This window comes from Panthera uncia, chromosome A2 (assembly GCF_023721935.1).
Source record: "Panthera uncia isolate 11264 chromosome A2, Puncia_PCG_1.0, whole genome shotgun sequence".
Lineage (NCBI taxonomy): Eukaryota > Metazoa > Chordata > Mammalia > Carnivora > Felidae > Panthera > Panthera uncia.
The window spans coordinates 101211875-101233666 of NC_064816.1; the positions used below are offsets into that span (position 1 = coordinate 101211875).

Sequence of the window (21792 nt, forward strand, 5' to 3'; positions counted from 1 at the left end):
AATAGGAAAGAAACTTTAAGGTTAAGCAATGTAACCATATTCTTATTGAGCTCTCTGTGGATTTGACATCCTTTGGGATTATGTTGTTAACTGATAGACCAAATTAATCCAAGAAAAAATTAATCTGAATAACTCATAAACTTAGTTGTTTTTCAACACTATAATTAACATACCTGCAGTTTAGTAACTTCACATTTAGTTGAAGGTAATTCTTTGAAGCCTTGACCAAACACTCTCACTGTCATACAATTATATTTTCGAATATTACAGAATCCAGCATTCCCAAGTCCTATAATTTCAGGAGCCTTGTCTTTGGACAAAAGTGATAAAACAAAATGGACAAAAATCCATAAAAATAAACTAATTATTTGCAAGGTCCAAATTAAAAGCATATGGAAAATAATATTTTGAAGTCTAACCAAATATAAGTACCTTAATTAAACTATTAAATATTAAGAGTAACCTGGTATTTAAAAAAGTGTCACTTACCATCAAGCCAATAACAACAGCATTAAAGATACTACCAGTGCCCAAATACACAGATTTAATTGATGTTTTAATAATGTTTAATACCAATTATTTACAAGTATTAGCAAATTACTACTACAATGGCCTGTGTTTTGTTTTTGCCATTTTGGTTTGTGCCATAGAGGTGGGTTATAGAAAAATACTTCTGCAATAAAATAGTGTAATTAGCAATGTAATACATTAATATTTAAAAAAAAAATCTTAATTTAAACAGAAGAATTACCAAAATTTTATGAAAATGTTATTAATGTTTTTATGTATTATTGCTATCTTACATGCCACCATAATCTTAAGTGTACTTTCAATCAGAGGAGAAAAAAATTCTCCTAGTAGTCAGAGTTAACTGATTTTCATACAGTTATATCTTTGGTTCTGGTCTTGGTAAGATCACACATCATGTGTACCAGCAAGATCTGGTTGTCAAAATAGATAAATGCAGCATATGAAAGTAACTGAGTCCTCTAAGTACTGGCAAAATGTAAGTGAATATAACTTTACTAGCAGGAGAATATAAAATCATAAATTGTATACTCAGAACACTAAAAATGCTTATGGAAATTAAAAAAAAACATTTGTTTATTCTTTCATATTCAACAAATGTTTACTGAAGAATTTCTACTTTTCCATATGTTATTCTAGGTACTGAATACTAGGTTTCTCTATGTAAAGAGAACAAGTTCCTGCCTTCATATAATTTACATTCTAATATGGGAGGACAAAAAAAAATGAAAAATAAATATAAAGTGTATCACACAAATGTTTTCAAGACTATGGAGAAAACATATGTACTAACTATATTAAGTGAGATAAAGACTATGTGATTGTGTGAAGAAAACTACTTTATTTTGAAAGACTTTGGAAGAAGTCTGAAATAATATGATATTTGAACAGAGAAGAGAAGGAAGTTGATCAGGAATCTATGAATTGGAAGAATGCTCCTGTGAAAGGGAAAGTAATTCAAAGATCCTGAGGTGGGAGCAGGCTTGGCCTCTTTGACAAACAGCAAAGCAACCACTTAAGAACACTGGGGAGCAGTGAACTATGGAGAGAATGGTAGATGAGTTCAGTGAGAGAGGAGGTTCAGACTGCATAGGGTCTTCTAGACCATGGTAGGGAATGTGGATTTTACTCAGAAGGAGAGAGAGAGAGCCATTAGAGGCATTTAAGCAAGAGTTCTGTGATCTCACTATCATTTCAAAGGGATCTCTTTAGCTGTTATATGCAAAATAAACTTTGAGAGAATCTATAATAACCCAGGTGAGATATAATAGTAGCTTGGACTAAGTTATTGCAGGGAAAGAGATGAAATTCTTCAAATCTAGAGCTGGATTTGCTACTAAAACACGAGGCATGAAAAAAAAAATGAGAAGCCAAAATGACTACAAGTTTTTAACATGAACAATCAGAGGAGTGAAGTTTACATTTAGTGAGATGGAAAAGGGCAGGATGGTGGGGGTAGAAGGAAAATCAGGAGTTACTGGTTTAATAGCTAATGAAATCCAATTGACTTTTAGAAATTTCTTTCTCTTATATACTGAGATACAAAATAGTTTGTGCCACGTAGATGGGTTAGAGAAAATATTAAGCAAATTGGTATAATTAGTAAAATATTATAAACACAGTACTCAAAATACACTGAATGTGAGTTCTAGAGAAATAATGATTCTCTACCAGTAGAGGGATGAACTGTATGCAAAGGCCCTGAGGTCAAGAGAACCTAGTGTTACAGAAACCAAAGTGGGTGGAGTAAAATAAGTGAGGGTTTTAGTTGTAGGGGATGAGTTTGAAGATATATGGTATGCCTGAACATATTGTGCTTTATAGGCTATTATCAGTACCCCAGCTTTCACTATAAGTAAGATGAGACACTTTGGAAGAATTATTACTAATAGTATTGCTTAATATAATTTACATTCTTTTCCCAACATAATCTGAAGGAACCCTGTCAAAATACAGAAGGTAAGAGAGAACAAATAAGTTTTCATAATCAAATGACATACACAATATCAAAGTTGGAGGGTACTTACTCACCATGGGAATCACTGCAATCATAGGAACTAAAGCCTGGGGAACATACACATCCCCATTCCATACACTGCCCATTGCCACTGCATAAATTGGGGCATTTTAGTACTGAGAGAACGTCTTCAATTGACTTGCCATATTCTTCTGTGTTGTATTTCCCCTCTTCCAAAATTCTCCTTTCACATTCATTTTCTAAAAGAGCCACAGCTGCTTCTGTCCAGCTAAGATCATCTTTTAGGAGAACATCCTTAATGCACATATCTATAGCAATGTCTAGGCTCTTGCCCAGAAAGGCAAGACAGTGTCTTCCTATGCTGGAGTTACCAAGAGTCTGCTGGCACAGTGCCAAGGTGCTGTATTCAGTGAGACCAGAGGGTGTGGGCCACGTAGGGACAAACTCTTGGTGGACATCCTCAGAATGGTCCTCAGGGAAGAAATAAGTGAATTCTTCTAGGTCACTTTGGCTGAGACTTCGTAAAGCAAACATAGGAAGAAACTCATAATTTATGTTTTGCCGTTTCCATCTGTTTTGTGGATCCCACCTCATCTCTTGGCTGCGGCTACCCTGGTCCTGGGTCTGTTTCCCATTGTCCGAAGTGTTTGGTGTGTGTTGTTTTTCATTTCCAGGATGTGTTTGTAAATCTAAGTCCAGTTTGGTTAGGTTCACGTGCTTTTTTTCTTGAGGAAAGAAATTCAAATTATTTTCTTCAAATGCATACTCATTTATCCCTCTGGTAAGAGCTTCTGAATTAATATATTCAGAAGTGACATCTAGTTCTGGTATCAGGAAAGAGAATTTGACATGTTTGAGATCTCTGCAACCTGAAACAATCTCTGGTTGAGAAACACTGTCCAGGTGATCAGAAGGATATAATGAATTAGCCAGAGAGCAGCTACAATAGGATTGTTTTCCAGATGATGGCGGAGAAATTGGCATTGTGTCAAACATGCTTTTCCCTGGCAAAATCCTTCCAAGTGCAAAAGAGAAAAGAATAGTAATTTGGACAAGAACATTTTTTTCTCAGTAATGTGTTGAAAAACAAACAAACAAACAAAACAAAAACAAAAACAAAAACCCGCAGAATACTGTGTCACCATTCATTTATTTATTTTTTAATTTTTTTTTAATGTTTATTTCTTATTGAGAGACAGAGAGAAACAGAGCATGAGCATGGGAGGGGCACAGAGAGGGGGAGACACAGAATCCAAAGCAGGCCAGGCTCTGACCTGTCAGCACAGAGCCCAATGAGGGGCTAGAACTCACAAAACGCGAGATCATGACCTGAGATGAAATCAGATGCTTTAGTGACTGAGCCACCCAGGCGCCCCCATGTCACCCTCACTTAAACTCTAACATGAATACAATAACAAATGAAAATAATTTACTTTCTTACCTCCATTCATTAATAAAAGCAACACAATCATTAAAAGTTGAACTAATTTTGGTTCCATTTTTATTATGGAAATCATTTTCTGGGTTTTCATCAAAGGTGCCACAAAGTCCCAAAGTGTTTCTATAGTCTAAGCTAGGGGCTCGGATTGTTAAACTCATGCCCCATTCACTAAGATCAGCACGGATAAATGCTCCAGAAGAAAACCAGATCTGCAATACAGAAATAAATCAACTGCATTAAGAGTTGGTATAAAATAACACATTAAATACATTAAATAAAAACAGTGTGTTGAATTTATTTATATATGTTCAATATATCTTGATGCAAGAATGAAAACTCTATATTTCTAACTATTCCTGAATATTTATTCTTAACTATATATTTAATCCCTAATATATGATTTATTAGGCACTGTGAAAAATATTTTTTAGGAATAACTTACCAAGTTAGCATATTGAAATCTTAAAATAAGGCTGCTTAGATTTGACAAAGACTTAACTATGTTGTGTCTAAATGTGTACAGAAAATTGAAAAAAGGTATTATTCCTTCTTAGATCCTTCCCCTAAAGCTTTATTTAGGGGGAAAAAAACCCTAATGCAAAAACAAAAACAAAAAAAAGATAACTCTTAATTTAACAGAGATGAAAACAAGTTCAGAAATCAATCCAAAATCTGTAGGAAAAAAAAGGAAAAATACTTTCAACCGTGAAGAATCATACATACTGTGACTTTTCTTCCTAAGTAAGATTCACTTATCTTGATATTGCTGGTTGCATCTTGGCTCTTTACAGATAAATATGGCTGTGATTCATGTAGCTGGCCACTGCACATATCAAAAGTAACTATATCACCTTCTTCTTTGGCAACAAACCCGCAGTTACAGGACACAGGATAGTGAAGGCTTCCACAGTCCCACTGGCGTACATGGACTTCAAAATCACGTGACATACTCTTATAAAGCACAAATGTTCCAGTCTTGAAATTATCATATACCCTGGCATTAATAAAAATCAACTGCATTAAGAATTGGTATAAAATACCACAATAATACATTAAGCACAAACAATGTGTGTTAAACTTATTTATAAGTTTACTTACTTATTATAAGTTTACTCAGATACACTATGTATTTTACTTATTAATCATGCATATCTCTCTTTTGCTTTATAGAAGTAAGCTGCATGAGAGAGGGCACGTTTGTTCTATGCCCCGCCACACCCCCAGCATTTAGAACAGGGATTGTCACTCCTTGCACAATTAATCTTGTTGAATTATAGCTGATTAAATCAATCCCACTATTCTTGGAGGTTTTTCCACTAAAAGTTTTAAGTTTTCATCATAACCATAAAGGATTCTTGAAGGTGGGATCAATTTCTACTTTTTAATACTTGTTCAAACTTTCAGAGTATCACTTGCTATGGAGGATTTCTATCTCTATTTGTTCAATATTGAATAATTTTACGGACAATGATGACATTAAAAATATCTTAAAAAGAAGGGTGCCTCGGTGGCTCAGTCATTTAAGCGTCTGACTGCAGCTTAGGTCTGAATGCACCGTTTATGAGTTCGAGGCCCACGTTGGGCTCTGTGCTGACAGGTCAGAGCCTGGAAACCGCTTCAGATTCTGTGTCTTCCACTCTCTCTGCCCCTCCACATTCGCACTGTGTGTCTCTCTCTCTCAAAAATAAATAACCTCCCCCAAAAAAATAAAAAAAAAAAAAGATCTTAAAAAGAATAAATTACCTTATGTCATGAAGAAAATTTTGACTCACCAAAGAGGTGTTCTTAAAATTTTCTTAGGGACATCTTAAAATCACATATTCCCCAGAAGAGTATAAACTGAGTTTAAATCCTTATAGGCAGATATTAATAGCAAGATAGCTTAGATTACTTTTTGGCCATTTAGCCCATTTCATTTGCATTCTAGAAGCAGATATTTAGGTATTTATGATAGCCACAATAGTTTCCCCCCTGAGTATCATTGTCATGAATTAGAAGTGTTTAGTTTTTTAGAAGTGTTTAGCTTTTTAAATAATTTTGTGTTAGTTTAATCATCTTGCCTAAACCAAAAAGATTATTTCAGTATCTTGCAGAAATGCAATATAGTAAATATCTCTAGAGCAAATATTTTAATCATTATTAAAAATAACTGAATGATCAAATTAAAATGACTATTCATATTTGTAAGAATCTTCATTTTTACAAATACAGACTCACTACAAATCTGTATATTTACCAAAAGCTAAAGTTTAAGGCAAAAACATTTCACACAAATAAATCAGTATTTTGAAACAAGCCAGTGTTATCTATACATGCCTTCCTTTCTAATCTTTGTGAATAGGACTAGAAACAAAACAACAGCAAATTCCAAAAGAAGCAAAAACTATTAAAAGAAAAAAACTTTCAGGAAATTACCTGCCATCAAATGTAATTATATGTGGGTCAGTAAATGAATAGCAGTAAGCAGTTGGGACATCCTTTACTTTGATCTTAAAAGCAAAGATATTTTTGGTAAATATTATCATTAATTGTATTTAGTGACATACAATAAATAGCTTAGCAATCTCAATGAATTTTCAAATAATTGCTTTTATCATAGTTATAGAAAACTGAATCATTTAAAATGGAAAAAACTTATTAAGTAATTTTGAAATGAAACGTTTATGAGATGTATAGCTCAAATAAATATATCTTTTTTAAAGCTTCAATTGTGAAGATATTTTTGTAATTTGTCAACCTGGATGCTGTCTGGAATGTAGCTGTTCCACAGGAAATCCTCATTAACTATAGGTTCCACTACAATGTTTGTGATTCTATCTCCGTCTCGAGAAAAATCTGTTACAGCAGTGAAGGACACAAAAGCATGGTTACAGGATCCATTAGCACAGGATGATGTCTGGTGAAGGTCCACGTGACAGGAAGACAGTGCCAAGTTTAAACCTAGCTGTTCTGTACCTATTTTGTGAAAAAATACATTGAGAATTTTTGTAAGGAAATATACCAACAAAAGCATGTAATAACTTGATTAACATGGAAAATTGAATCGAGATATTATTCTCATTTTCTCTTATTTAAAAAATATGGTTGTAATTTTGTCTGAATGTGTAAATTTTGTCTAAAGGTATTGAACTCTATTTGATTTTTATAAGTAATTAATCAACTTCAATATATATGTATACATAGTACTATTTTCAATAAGGTTATAAATCCATATGCACCTTCATAAAATTCAAAGCAATATATAAAATTTATTGTTTGTGCAAAAAAATCATAATTTCACCACCAAAAAGCAAAGTTTGATGTCTTTCTGCATCAATTGTGCCTTGGGTCCAGATATATCTGTAATATTTCATAGGGTTTGTACTCATGTTCTATCCATCGTTGAGTGATAGCAATGGTTATTAGTACAGATGATTATTGGATCATCAACTTAAAAATAGAAAAATTAAAATAAATTAAGTAATTCCACACAAGTAATAAACTCTCTATTGCTTTTTATCTCCCAAATGTCTCAATATATTCAGAACCTTGAGAAGCTTCCTTTCCTATGGAAAAAAGGACAGAAAACAATAATTTAGAAAAAAAAATAGTAACAGAAGAGAGAAAGGAACTTCAGGAATTTGTGTAAGTAAACAAAAAGGATAGATTATTTCAAAAACCGGTAACAAGGGAAGTCTGCTATCATATCTTATTAGTAATTACAAAATCCTTCTGAGATCTAGAAAAAAGTGGCTGTTGTTGAAAACTTTTCTATCGTCTTTTCTTCCACACATGATTTTCAGGTGTAAAATTATATTGGTCTGATGTAGGACACTGCACTAGATTCAAAATTACTGAAAAAAAAAAAGTTCCTCTTTATGCATTTTTTTCCATGGAAATGCATACTGTTATTATGCACATAAAAAATAACAGAAACATCCAAATTTTTAGCTGGCTCCCTAAAGTCACTGTGGAATATATCTGGCTTGGATATAACCCCTGACATCATTTCCCCTGGTCCACGGTATGAGGGACAAGTATTGCTCTCTATAAGCCTGTGAAAAAGCAGCATAGTAGTTGTGGAAATACACTAAGAGATACCCATTTGAGCTCTGTGGAAGTAGATATGTAATGAAAATACACTTAAAAAAAGATAAGATGAAGCAAATCCAGAATGAAATCCAGAAATTCTCCTCCAGAAAAAAAGGGAAATTATTTTTAACTGACAAATAGCAGGGACATGCAAACTCCTAAAATGTAGATATATATTGCTTTTGTATTATTATAATAATGCCTTTCTTGCTGCAAGAATTGAGAGCACACAAATATAGTTTAAAGTATACTTGCAGCTGAAGAAAATCTTTGCCTGACACAAGTTTGAAAAGGGTCATATTAACATCATCCTTTTCCTATTCTCCCCCATAAGCTGTAGTAAAATTTACCAAATATACTTTTCACACGTAGTTTGAAGTAAAATTATGTCAAACAGTCTGAGAGAGAGGGTTTAATTGCATATTTCTGTGCTGAATTTCAAAACACAGTGTTGCTCACAATGCTCCTGAAATCTGAATGAGTGGCTGGGCATTTATTACCTAAGCCTGTTTATTGTCACCTGTCTTGAGACAGCATCTCCCAATGCTTCTCTCTATTTGTATGTCCATCTCTTTTCTGGGTGTATCATTCCCATGGGACTCTCTCTTCAAACATTTTTATCCTTTGCTTCTCTGATTTAATTAGGTATAATAGAGACCTGAAGACCTAGACACATCGTATTTGGTGTATTTATTACATAAAATTTTATGTCCTATGGTGAAAAGGTATGTAAACAGAATCTCTCTTAAAAGTCATATTCTAATTTATATATCTCTTATGTGCTTTGGTTTCTACCTCAAAGTCTTAGAGGGAGAAACAGAATTCAACTAAACCCAATCACCGCCATCCATGCTTTGTCCTCTCATAATCTATCGTGTCCTTTGGGAGAATTTCATCTCTCCCTATATGGCTGTGACAGTGACATATGTGCAGCCATGCATCACACAATCTATGTAATTTGTAATTTAAATAGAATTTTATAACAAAAGGTCTCAAACACAAGCTTACATTAAGGAGAGAAGTATAAAGACTGTATTAGGAGACCCATGTTGCATAAGCTTGAATTTATGTTAATATAACATATCATACCTCCCTAGTTAGGGGTATTTGGAAAATCTTAAAGAGCAGTTTGTCTCTCCATCTCTGAAAACAAAGCAAAGAAAAAAGTAAGTGGGAGGATGAGAATGAAAAGGAGGAAGAAAAAGATGATGATGAGGAGTTGTTCATCACTGTTTTTTTTTTTTTTTAATACATGCTATGAGCCCAGGAGGGATAAATGTGAATTGCAACATAGACTGTTTTGACAGTCAATAATATGGACCCATATCATTAATATGGCTGAGCTATAATTTGATGTAAACACACAACATAATTCATTATATGCATACTCTCCAGTGACTTTTTCTAGAAGAAAAAAAAAGCATTAATTATTATTTGAAATCCAGTAATAAAATTAAGTGAATTTAGTGTATTACCTTGATCAACAGTTTTCAGTTTTAATGAGATTTTGCATTCCTGGTCAAGCTCACTGAATTCAGAACAAATGACAGGTACTGTGCTCTCTATCTTCAGGCGATATTCTTTCCCATCTTCTGATATAGTGCTTAATTCAGGGTGTAACTGGTATAAGAAAATATGTGGTCATATCAAAATAGAATTTATTCCTAAGATAAAATTTTACAAGAGCATTTTTCTTAACAGCTCCTATTTTTCTAAATAAGCTGGGAGTAATAACTTAAGCCCTGAAATTTTCAATTTAATAAGATTAAAACCAAATCTTTAAAAACATTAGCACATAGCAGAGTACACGGAATCACTGTACTGCCCTGAACTGAGGGATAACTTGGTTCCCCAACATGGTAGGCAGTCTGGTAGGAGTCTGCCTTGATGATTCTGGTTCTGGGATGGGCACTGGGGAATGGGCACAGACAGAGAGAAGCCTATATTCTTTCATTTGTTTGTTAACATTTACTGACTCACAAATGAGTGTGTTTATTCTGAGAGATTAATATCACCCTTAACATAAGTTAGAAATCTAAGTATTTTTGCATATATAAATCAAAATATCATTGTCACCTCAAATATCTCAAGCTTATGTTGCAGCCTCTGTCTTCCTTAGTTGGATTACTAACTACTGAAGTCTAGGACTGGTCCCATCCCAGTTCATGGGCCAATCCTTTTTTTTTTAATTTTTTTTTTCAACATTTTTTATTTATTTTTGGGACAGAGAGAGACAGAGCATGAACGGGGGAGGGGCAGAGAGAGAGGGAGACACAGAATCGGAAACAGGCTCCAGGCTCTGAGCCATCAGCCCAGAGCCTGACGCGGGGCTCGAACTCACGGACCGCGAGATCGTGACCTGGCTGAAGTCGGATGCTTAACCGACTGCGCCACCCAGGCGCCCCGGGCCAATCCTTTTTTGAGGCAGGAAGTTTTTACTCCGTCTGAATTCTTGGCTAGCTCCCTACTAGCCTAATTAGAAACATCTCCTGGGGGCTGACCAATGACCCGGATGTTTTTTGCTGAGTGTTCACCAATGGAGATCCAAAGGTTCTGCCTCCCTGAGGTATGAGCTCTTCTCTCCTCCTACTGTGATTATACTCTTCTGACAACATGGTTACTCTTCTCACTCCTTCCTTGGTCCCTACTGTGTATAAATGGACTTTCTCCAGACCAGTTTTTGTCTAGGCTCTCACAATCTATTATGAGTCCTATTCACACAATCTATTGATTGTCTCATCTTGTCCTTGAACTAGAGATGAGTCCAGGTCAAACTCCAGTCCTGTGGCTGAGACCACAGGGGGTGTACAGTGCCTGTCTGTCTAGACCTCATGATATTGCCCCATTCATTCCACCACTTCTGGATTCCCTGGATGACTGCTCATCTGCTGTAATAGCAGCAGATCCTGTTCTTGGACCTCCCATGATACCAGCAGTGACCACAGACATTGCCTTGTGTAGTTACCTCCATCTTCACAGTTCATAGAGCCCAGATTTCTGGGTCAATTTTACTCTAGTCAGAGGCTTCAGTACCTGACCTGGTACTCGTCTTCCGACCTGCATGCTAACTAAATATCAATAATCTAACTTTTAGACATGTGATAGAATGAATTATGGGAACAAAGCTTTCATTTTTAATTTTTTTAAGTTAATTATTTTGACAGAGAGAGAGAAAGAGAGAGAGAGCACAAATTCGGGAGGGACAGAGAGAAAGAGAGGGAGAGAGAATTCTAAGCAGGCTCCACAATGTCAGTGGAGAGCCTGATGCGGGGCTCCAGTTCATGAAGTGTAAGATCATGACCTGAGCCAAAGTCAGACATTTAACTGACGAGCTACCCAAGTGCCCCACTTTTATTCTACTTTGAGCTATTTCTCAAAAAATATGCAAGTATATTCCAATTTTAGTTCATTAACAGGGGCCCTCGAACAGTGCTGTGCATTAGAATTATTTGGGTAATTTTTCAAAAATATAGACTCTCGGATCTCAGTGTTCAGTCTGTGATGAGGTCTTGGAACCAGCATCCACAGATCACAGTATAGAAAACACAGTGATAGAGAAGTAATCTGTCTGATCCATCCCCGTGGCTACATACCTTAATGCCTGCAAAAAATTCTTGGCTTTCGATGGCTAAGCTTTGTACATGTGGATTCTCCAACAAAAAGATGGAAGCACTACAGAATATCTATGAACACAGTTATGAATAATCATTTAGCAATACAATTATGGGGAAAATATGTGTAAACTATTGTAATTAAGTACTTATAGTAGATTGTGCATAAAAGATAATAAGAAACTAAACAATTTGAAAACTTGCTTGAAAATCGAGAAAAATTCCACAATTTAAAAATATTACCTATTCAAACCTCAACATAAATCAAAGTGTTGTAGACTTTGTATTTAAGATATATTTAAAAGTGGATAAGTGACATCATCATTAAAAAAATGAAAATATTTTTCAAGAATAAAAACATATCATTTTAAAACCAGAAAGAGGCATCAAGTTATAAGGGTTCATTGATAATTCAGCAAATGGTAACAGCAGCTATTCATATGTAGTCATTAAGATACTGACTCATCCAATATCATTTGAGTTGGCACAATTGCCAAGGAAAAAAGAAAAAGAAAAACATTAGTGCTTGGTATTGTGGGGATGAAGGTATTTTTAGGATATGTTAAAAAACTCATTTTTTAAAATCAATACATTCACGAAAAGAAAAAAAAATGTGAACATACCCTATCTCCGAGTCTGAGATTTATTCCATCCAGCTCTAAAAGAGAGAATGCCTGAACTGTGGTCTCTTGCTTCAGCTCCTCTTTGATTTCTTGAGAAGAAAGCCTAGACCAAGTTATGAGAAATCCCACCGAAGTGCTTGTAGGGGAAACATCAAAAGCACACCTACAGAAAAGCCTGGATTCAATCAGCTCCACCACAACTTCTGGCCTTCCTGGGGGCGGTGGTGGCACTGAGACAAACCGCTGACCTGAGGGGAAAAAAATGCATAATCTGTCATCAATCAGGCATCTTAAAGAATGGATAATGACAAGCAGAAAGCTCATGGAGACTGCGGCTCGGGGATTTATATTAAGAAAAGTAAAATACATTCAGAAAGATAACTATTATCTAGCAATCAGCAAAGCAGCACATTTTTATTTTTGACCCAATAATCACAGAAATATTGATAGCAGAGAAACTTATCAGCTCATCAAGCTTATATTAATGTACTTTGGATGTGTCTACCCTTGAAAGAAGTCTAGCTCTTGAGCATAAAAGTAATTCACCTCCTTCGAAGTGATTTATGAAAGATTTCCCTTTCTAAAAGATTGAACAAAGAAATAAAATTAAGGTTTTTTTCACGTTATAATTTCTTGCTTAAAAAGTAGTCATTTATAGGGGTGTCTGGGTGGCTCAGTCGGTTGAATGTCCAGCTTCGTTCTGCTCAGGTCATGATCTTGCGGTTTGTGAGTTCCAGCCCCGCATCGGGCTCTGTGCTGACAGCTTGGAGCCTGGAGCCTGCTTCGGATTCTGTCTTCCTCTCTCTCTGCCCCTCCCCTGCTTCCTCTCTCTCTCTCTCTCAAAAATAAACATTTAAAAAAAAAAAAAAAAGTCATTATAATGTAAACTCAAAAGGCTTACTATTTTCCTCTTATAACTCAACCCATCATTACTTTGGGTTGAAAGAGCAGCTCATTACGGGACTGATTAAACTGTTGAGTGAAATACATCAGGTGTTAAACAACAGTCTTACTCTTTTCATTTTTCTGATGTTAAAAATGTTTGAAATTTTCTCTAGGAACTTGGGAAGATTTTGCAATTTTCATCTCTGGTCATTTGTAAGATTAAATTTAGGGATCTAAAATGTTTCTAAATGAGTTTTTTAAATTTCCTTTGTTTTAGAAAAGAGAAAAATATCCAAGTGATAAATTTTACAACATTTAAAACATGTGTTAAAATGTACAAATTTTTTTTAGGATATACATGGTCATTTTACAATAGTTGCAAAAGTAATTTTTTTAGTGCTCTCATAAATTTTTGAAAACTCTGAGGGATTCTAACCTAAATATAAGGGAAAAAATAACCTTGTGTATTTGAAGATATTTTAACTTGCTATTTTGTTAGATATTCAATTACAAAATCCGAGTAGCAAATGAATTTTTTTCAAATTAATCTGAGTAATAAATATTGTTGTTGTTTTTTTATTTTGAGAGAGAGAGAGAGAGAGAGAGAGAGAAAGAGAAAGAGAGAGAGAGAGAACACACAAGCAGGGAAGGGGCAGAGAGAGTACCAAGCAGGGTCCGTGTTGTTAGCACAGAGCCTAACTCGGGGCTCAATTTCACAAACTATGAGGCCATGACCTGAGCCAAAATCAAGAGTTGGATGATTAACCGAGCCATCCAGGCACTCCTAATCTAAGTAACAAATACCTTGCCAAACATCTTAAACATGAGGTCAAATCATTATGTTCACATTTGAAAGAAATAATAGACTACTCTTTAGTACATTGGTTTTTAAAAAAAATTATATATGAGGGAAAATTTCCTCTTACATAAATTAGGAAAAAGAAGTTCAACTTATTTCCAAACAGGGAAGAACTATCTATGTAAATGATTATTTAAAGTAAGAGATGACCAATAACTGAAAAGAAAATAATTCATGAAAATTAAAATTTTGAATCACTATTTTAAATGGCATCAACTATCTGGGTGAAAAAACAGATCATTGCTCACAACAACGTAGAGGAAAGAAACTTTGTCAATATATATTTAAAAGAAAAGTTTGCAAAAACAAGAGATAAATTATTTCTGCTTGTACCTTTTTGTCAATTCTGATATTAACAGTTGCTGGATATGTTAACATATTCTCTACTTTATCCTGAAGCTGTTGACTTTTGATTCAATATTTCCATTCAAGGGTTATCTCCCCAGATTGTGTATGATTTTGTATAGCATTTTTTTCCAATAATTGCATAAGCCTTCTGTACAACATACATACATAGCTTAAATTTATTGCTTATTCAGAAAAGAAAAGCGATTTCACTATAATATATGTATATGAGAAAGATAATCCAAACCTATTATGCAGGTTATATATAAAGTATAACAAATATACTTTATGTTTAATATTACTATTTTTAGGGATATTGTTTTGTTCTCTTAAGAACTTAAATCACAGTGTTTAATTAAACTGAGACTTTCAGATAAAATAATAACTTGTTTAAAGAACAGTAGAAAAAGGAGCTGGAAAATCCATTTACAATTGGAATAGAACATAGAACAACAATTCAGAGGGATTTACTTTGAGTGCTATTATTTTGTTTTTTGAGAGAGAGTGCAAGCGAGGAAGGGGCAGAGAGCAAGGGGGAAGAAGACTATTAAGCAGCTTCCACGCCCAGCATAGAGCCCATGTTGGGGTTTGACCTCCCAACTGTGAGATCATGATCTGAGCCAAAATCAAGAGTCAAATCCTTAACTGACAGAGCCACCCAGGCACCCCTTATTTTGAGCATTATTATAAGGGTAGTTTTCAAAGGCAAAACACATTAATTTTTAGAACTGGTATCTAAATATTATATAATCTATCCTGATTTGTTTTTTGTCATTATGGTTTATTTTATCAAGCACCTTAGTTAATTATATGTCAACAATCCCATATTCATTTATTATATTCTCATATCATCATCAATATACTTGACCAATATATCCCGCAAAAACGCTAAGGTTTCAATAATAATTTTAATCTCTTCTCATCCTTAAAGTAGATATCATAAATTTATTAGACGATCTATTTAGAGTTATTTTAAGAAATACTGACATGGGATTTTTTTAGTTTGTAAACAACTTCTAAAAATTTAATTTAGAAAATAAAAAAAATACAGATTTGAAGGAGGAGAAAAATTACGAGTACCATTAACATTTTTGGTGTTTATCTTTCAAGAGTTATTTGGTATAAATGCAATCGCTTTCAGAAAATAAAAATGAGATTGTGCTACATATTTTGATTTCTTAACTACAGTATGCTATTAATATTTACTAATATCAAAGAATGTATTCCTGAATTTCAATATTGTTTATAGAATATTTTATCATGGGTACACCAAAAATATTGAATCATCAGCAGTTATTGTATATTTGCAGTTTAGTTTTTCATATTATTAGAAAAATGCTGTTTTAAAGAGAGTACTTACATGCTTCTTTAAATATTTCTATAAGCTAGACTTTTGAAAATGGAATTGTTGAGGACAAATATATGTGCATTTTTAATATTGTTGCGATATACTGCCAAATATTTCCCCATAAAAGAATTCTACCAATATCTGTAGGGTATGACACGCCCAACTCCATATATTTGCTAATTCCAGGACTATTCCTTACAGGCAGGATAAAGTGATTTTTATTTTTGATAGTCACGAGACTGAGGTGAAGTCAAATAGCATAACTAACATCTAAGTAAGTTACAGAACATAAAAACCCATTGAAATGGGGGCACCTGGGTGGCTCAGTCAGTTAAGTGTCCAACTCTTGATTTCAGCTCAGGTCATGATCTCACAGTTTGTGAGACTGAGCCCTGAATCAGGTTCTCGGCTGACAGCACGGAGCTTGCTTGGGATTCTCTCTCTCCCTCTTTCTCTCTGCCCCTCCCCCTGCTCATGCTCGCTCTCTCTCTCTCAAGAGAAATGAACAAAACAACTTTGAAATTGTAAGTTTATAAATTGTTAAAAAAAATAAAATTTGATACTTACGAACACAGTCACCACTAATTTCAATTTCATCAGGGTCACATGGGTGTAATTTTGCATCAGAAATAGCTGCAAAAGGTTAAGGTTTGTATATTTATTCAATTGAGCATAAAGATATAAATACATACATAAATATCTGAAATTAAAATTCCTCAGAGAAGTATGTTTCAATAGACTAAGACTTACTTATTCTCATTTTTATTTATAATAAAATTTTCCCTTTTCAGAATGAGATCAAATAGAGATAATTTGGAATCATATTTTAAAACAACTACAGCTTTCATGTCTTGTTTCGTAAATTTTAGTCTACACTATTAAGTAATGAAACTAAAATTTACATAAATTTATACAACAATTGGTTTGAACCACTTCTGTGGAACTTGTTTCCCCTATAATCATGTGCAGGGTTACAGAAATGAGTTGACAGCTGTCATGGTAATAACTATAACCCAATGCCAAACTAGGTTCATTGGAACAAAGGTAACTACTCGAACAAAGACAGGCTCATCAGATTGCTTCTTGGAAGAATTTAGAATCTAAACTGAGAGACAAGGACTTGAGAGCAGAGTCAAGTCAATGATGAAGTTCTACAGGAATGTGTATAAACTCTTGTTGCTAACCTCATGGGAGGTGCTCTAATGCTCGTATCTTCTGAGGCCTTCTTATTTAACTCTTTCTCAGATTCAATGACACATCCTAAAATCCTTAGAGTTCATGATTTTTAAACATTATTTCAACTTGTTTTCTGTTATTTGTAACTCAAACTAATGATTCATTGTGAGTTATACCTTTTTTAAATTTTTTTTTAACGTTTATTTATTATTGAGAGACAGAGACAGAGCATGAGCATGGGAGGGACAGGGAGAGAGGAGGAGACACAGAATCAGAAGCAGGCTCCAGGCTCTGAGCTGTTAGCAAAGAGCCCGACACAGGGCTTGAACTCACAAACTGTGAGATCCTGACCTGAGCTGAAGTCCGACACTTAACCGACTGAGCCACACAGGCACCCTTTTTGTGAGTTATATTTTTATACGCATTTTGATCACAGTTCATTTTTTAAAATTTGTGTATAAACGATTTGTTGAAACTACTGTCCTTTTTCTAAAGAATTGACTATATTTAGTGTTGAAAATCAGTTGATTATACGTGTGTTGATTTATTTCTGGGCTCTGTTCTTATCCACTGATCTATCTTGATGCAAACATAACACTTTACAGATTAACTTTAGGATAAATCTGAAAGTCATTATAAATTGTCCAACTCTTTTCCTGATCAAGGTAGTTTGGGGTATTGTAGATATTTTGAATTTCCATATAAATTTTAGGAAAATTTGTCAATCTCCAAAAAAAAAAAAAAAAAAAACAACAACTTGCTGAGATATTGATTAGGACTGTTTTAGAGCTATAAATTACCTTGAGAATTGGTTTCTTAACATTGATCTTTGTTCCATAAACATGGTTTATCTCTCCATTATTTTAAGTTTTCCAATTTTTCTCAGCAAAGTTTTACTGTTTTCACTTTATAGGTCTTGTGCATCTTTTTCCAAATTTATTCCTAAGTATTTCATATAGTTGGTACTATAATTAGTATTTTTAGATAAAATTCCTGCTAGTACATATATAAAGAAATACAAATGATTTTTATATGTTGATCTTTTTTCTTTCAGTATTACTTCTTACTAGCTCCAATAGCTATTTTGTAGATTCCACTGGATTTTCTAAATAGATGATCATACCATCTGCATTTATATGTATGAGGGATATAGTTTTCTTGAATGTCTGTGTCTTGCTTTTACTTTGAGAGTATTGTCGGCTCTACAGAAGTTTTTTGGTCCCTACTATTCATTTTTCTGGAAAAGTTATGTAAAATTGGTATTATTTCCTCCTTTATTATTTGGAAGAATTCCCAAACCATCTGGGCCAGGGTTCTTGTTTGTTTGTTTTATTTTATCTGTGGAATGGATTTTAACTAAAAATACAATTTGTTTAACAATTATAGGGGCATTGAAATTATTTTTTCTTTTGAATGAGCTCTAGTATCCTTGTATTTCAAGAAATTTGTCTACTTCATTTAAGTTGTCAAATGTATTGGCAGTTATTCATAATAATTCTTTATTCTTATAATTCTTTTAATATCTGGAGAGTCTGTATTTTATCACCTCTCTTATTCCTGATATTGGAAACTTCTGCCTTTACTTTTTTCATTTTGTGTATTATTCCATTGATTTTCACTCTGATCGTTATTTCCTTTCTGCTTACTTTGGGTCTCATTTGTGCTGCTTCTAGTTTCTTAACATATAAACTGAGTTTGTTTTTTTTTTTTTTTACAGATCCCACAGATCTGTAAACTCTCTTGTTTTCACAGTATATTTAGGGGTTGTTGTTGTTTTTTTACTAACATCAAACTTTTTCTTATATTCTAATTTCCTTACTCTAGGGCCTAGCATGTAATCTATCTTGGTAAATGTTTCTGGTGCACTTGTAAAGAATGTGGGTTGTTCTGTCATCTGTGGAATCGTCTCTAAATGTCATTTAGATCAAGTTGATTGATAGAATCTTTCCACTCTCCTCCACTTTTTTTATTTTTGTTTCTATGTGCTCAATTATTGACTGATGAGTGTTAATCTCCAACATGAACCATAAATTTGTCTATTTCTTCTTAAAGATCTATAAGTTTTGCTTCCTGTATTTTGAATTCTGTTATTAGGTACATAAGTATTTAGAATCATTTTATCCTGTTGTTCAATTGATCCTTTTATCTTTAGGAAATGACCCTTGTTCTTCTAGGTGATATTCTTTGCTCAATAATTTACTTTGTCTGATATGTACAATGCCACTCTAGATTTCTTGTCATTTGTGGTACCTAAGTCAATCCTTTTCTTTCCTCATATTTATAACCTCATTTTTCTTTATGTTTAACATGGACTTCTCTGCGCAGCCTATAGTTATAGTTGGGTGTTGCTTTTATTATCCAATCTGAAAATTTCTGACTTTCAATTGGGGTGTTTAGATCACATATATTTAATATAATTATTGATATTCTAGGGTTTAAATCTATCAGGTTGCTATTTTCTATTTGTCCTTTTGGCACTTTCCACCTGTTTCTTTATCTCTAAAAGGTGTATTTTGTGTATTTTATCTATTTTATTGGCTATTAGATACACACACATATTTTAGTGGGTGCTGTAGGGTATATAGTATATGTCCTCAACTTCTCATGGCCTACTTCCAATTGATATAATGCCTCTTTGTATAGCATAAGGACCTAATAACCACCTTGCTAAGTACAAACATGGAAAATATGAAAAAAAATTTTCCAATGAGCTTTTCGCAGTAACATATATAAATCTTTTTGCTTGAATGGCATTGATTCTAAGTATAATCTTGAATTAACGTTTCTTGTCTTCTTTGCCTTATAGAAATTGTAGATAAATTGTATGAAAATTATATGTAAGTTATAAAAAACAAAAGTCATAAGAATATATTAAAATGGTGACAATTTTCTTTAATTTGTGCTGTTTTGATAATGTTCAAAAATTTTTTTTAATATTTGTTTATTTTTGACAGAGAGAGAGACACACACAGAGCATTAGCAGGGGGAGGGGCAGTGAGAAAGACATACACACAGAATCTGATGTAGGATCCAGGCTCCGAGCTGTCAGCACAGAGCCCAAAACAGGGCTGTAAGAATTCATGAACTGTGAGATCATGACCTGAGCCAAAGGTGGACGCTTAACCAACTGAGCCACCCAGGCACCCCTGTTTTGATGATTTTTAAGCTAAATATACCTGATGGATTGTTGCCTATCCAATAGCCTATTAGCTGGTGACAGAAATATGTCCAAGTAAAAAAGGAGATTTCACAGATTGCCTCTGAAGACAGAGATAAGCCAAAGAATTCTTCTGAAGTAGTCGTGATAAGACTTCTTCCAAATAAGCTCCTTAAGGAGAGGTAAGTTCCAGTTAGCACAAGCTCTCTTTTTATCCTTTGGGCTTCCCCTTTTATCCTGTCTAAAATGCACATTAAGAGCAAAAACTGGACCTTCATCTTGTCACTGTGAAGAAAAAGCCTAGAGACTCACAGAGACCTCAGCCTGACATTGTAAATGGCCAAGTCATCATCAGCCGGGAACATCTGCTTCAGATTCTTGGTAAGCAAGAGAAAAAGACACTTAAGAGGATTATGTGATTCATTTCTGTTTGCTATCCAGGAATTCTAATTCAAGTTTAAATAGTATTTCAAGGTAAGCTTTTATTGGCACATCAGAGAAGATAATTCATGTGTATATCGATTAATAACTTATATACAAAGAGTAAAAAATAACAATCTTCTCCCAGAAATTCTCTTTACTTAAAACCAGTAGGAGGACATGAATATGAAGAATAAAAGAAATACTTTTGAATATTCAAACTTGAGAAAATGAATGGGCGGGAATGACATTAACAAGACATATTTTTTTAAGTATTAACAGCATGTCAAAAAATGCAAATTATATGTATTGAGTTTTTAAATTCAATGTAAACAATATTTTTGTCTAAGTGATTGCTTTTATGATATTCCGTGGTATAAAAGTTCTGTTTTCATTTTTAATAGTAATCAGTATTTCTTAAAAAATAATGTAGATATGTTGTTGGGTTTTTTCCCATTGAAATACCTATGCAATTTTCCACAAATACTTGGTAATATTATTAGAAATTTTGTAAAAATTAACTATTTTGATGACAAGAATATTGAAAAATACTAAAAAGACATTTTTCAAATCTCTCACCTTGGCCACTCAAGATGCATCTCTCTGGATTCTCTCCTTCCTAATGGATAACATTAGTTCTATTAACTGAGCAGTTGCTGTCCTTCCTGAACATACTGCTTTCAACCAGGTTTAGCTGGCTAGCAGCTGTGTAAGAAATGTGAAGACTTACTGGCTAAAGCTCTCAGGATAATTCTCTTAAGACTTCTCAAAGCACAGAATAAAACGAAGAGTTCCCTAACTAGCAGACCCTGCTGCCTTACCAACCCATGTCTTGTAATACTCTGCTCACTCTTTGCGATCCAACATCTCTGTGCTACTTTCACTCTTGGGAGCAACACCACACTTATTGCCTTAAGGCCTTTTACATGCTGCTGTTGTTGTTGTCTGGGATGTTGTCTCCCACACTTTTTATCTGACCCAGGACTGTTTACCCTCAAACTCTCAATGTCAATGCCCTTTTCTCAGAAGAGGCTTTCTTCTGTGGTTCCTCATTAGAAATTTCACCCTCCTTCACCTTTGGTATTCTCATCTACAGCAACTTTTTTTTTCTAATTTTCATTTTAGAGAGAGAAAACATGAGTGGGGGAGAGGGGCAGAAGGGGAGAGAGGGAGGGAGGGAGGGAGAGAAAGAGAGAGAGAGAGAGAGAGAGAGAGAGAGAGAATCCCAAGCAGGATCCACACTCAGCACAGAGCCCATTGTGGGGCTTGATCCCATGATCGTGGGACCACGATCTGGGTCAAGACCAAGAATTGGACACTCAACCCACTGAGCCTCCCAGGCACACCTAC

General features: G+C 34.2%; 1 protein-coding gene across 1 annotated transcript in view; it reads right to left on the reverse strand.

Moving 5' to 3' along the window:
- The window catches only part of VWDE (von Willebrand factor D and EGF domains), a 77113-nt gene that overhangs the window by 38501 nt on the left and 16820 nt on the right, over positions 1–21792 (reverse strand). The window contains exons 4-13 of the mRNA XM_049641555.1: positions 16257–16322; positions 12253–12500; positions 11612–11701; positions 9494–9638; positions 6685–6902; positions 6363–6436; positions 4671–4941; positions 3948–4156; positions 2560–3521; positions 174–310 (exon numbers count right to left, since the gene is read on the reverse strand). Coding sequence (XP_049497512.1) covers positions 174–310; positions 2560–3521; positions 3948–4156; positions 4671–4941; positions 6363–6436; positions 6685–6902; positions 9494–9638; positions 11612–11701; positions 12253–12500; positions 16257–16322 — 2420 coding nt within the window. The remainder of the gene's footprint in view (positions 1–173; positions 311–2559; positions 3522–3947; positions 4157–4670; positions 4942–6362; positions 6437–6684; positions 6903–9493; positions 9639–11611; positions 11702–12252; positions 12501–16256; positions 16323–21792) is intronic.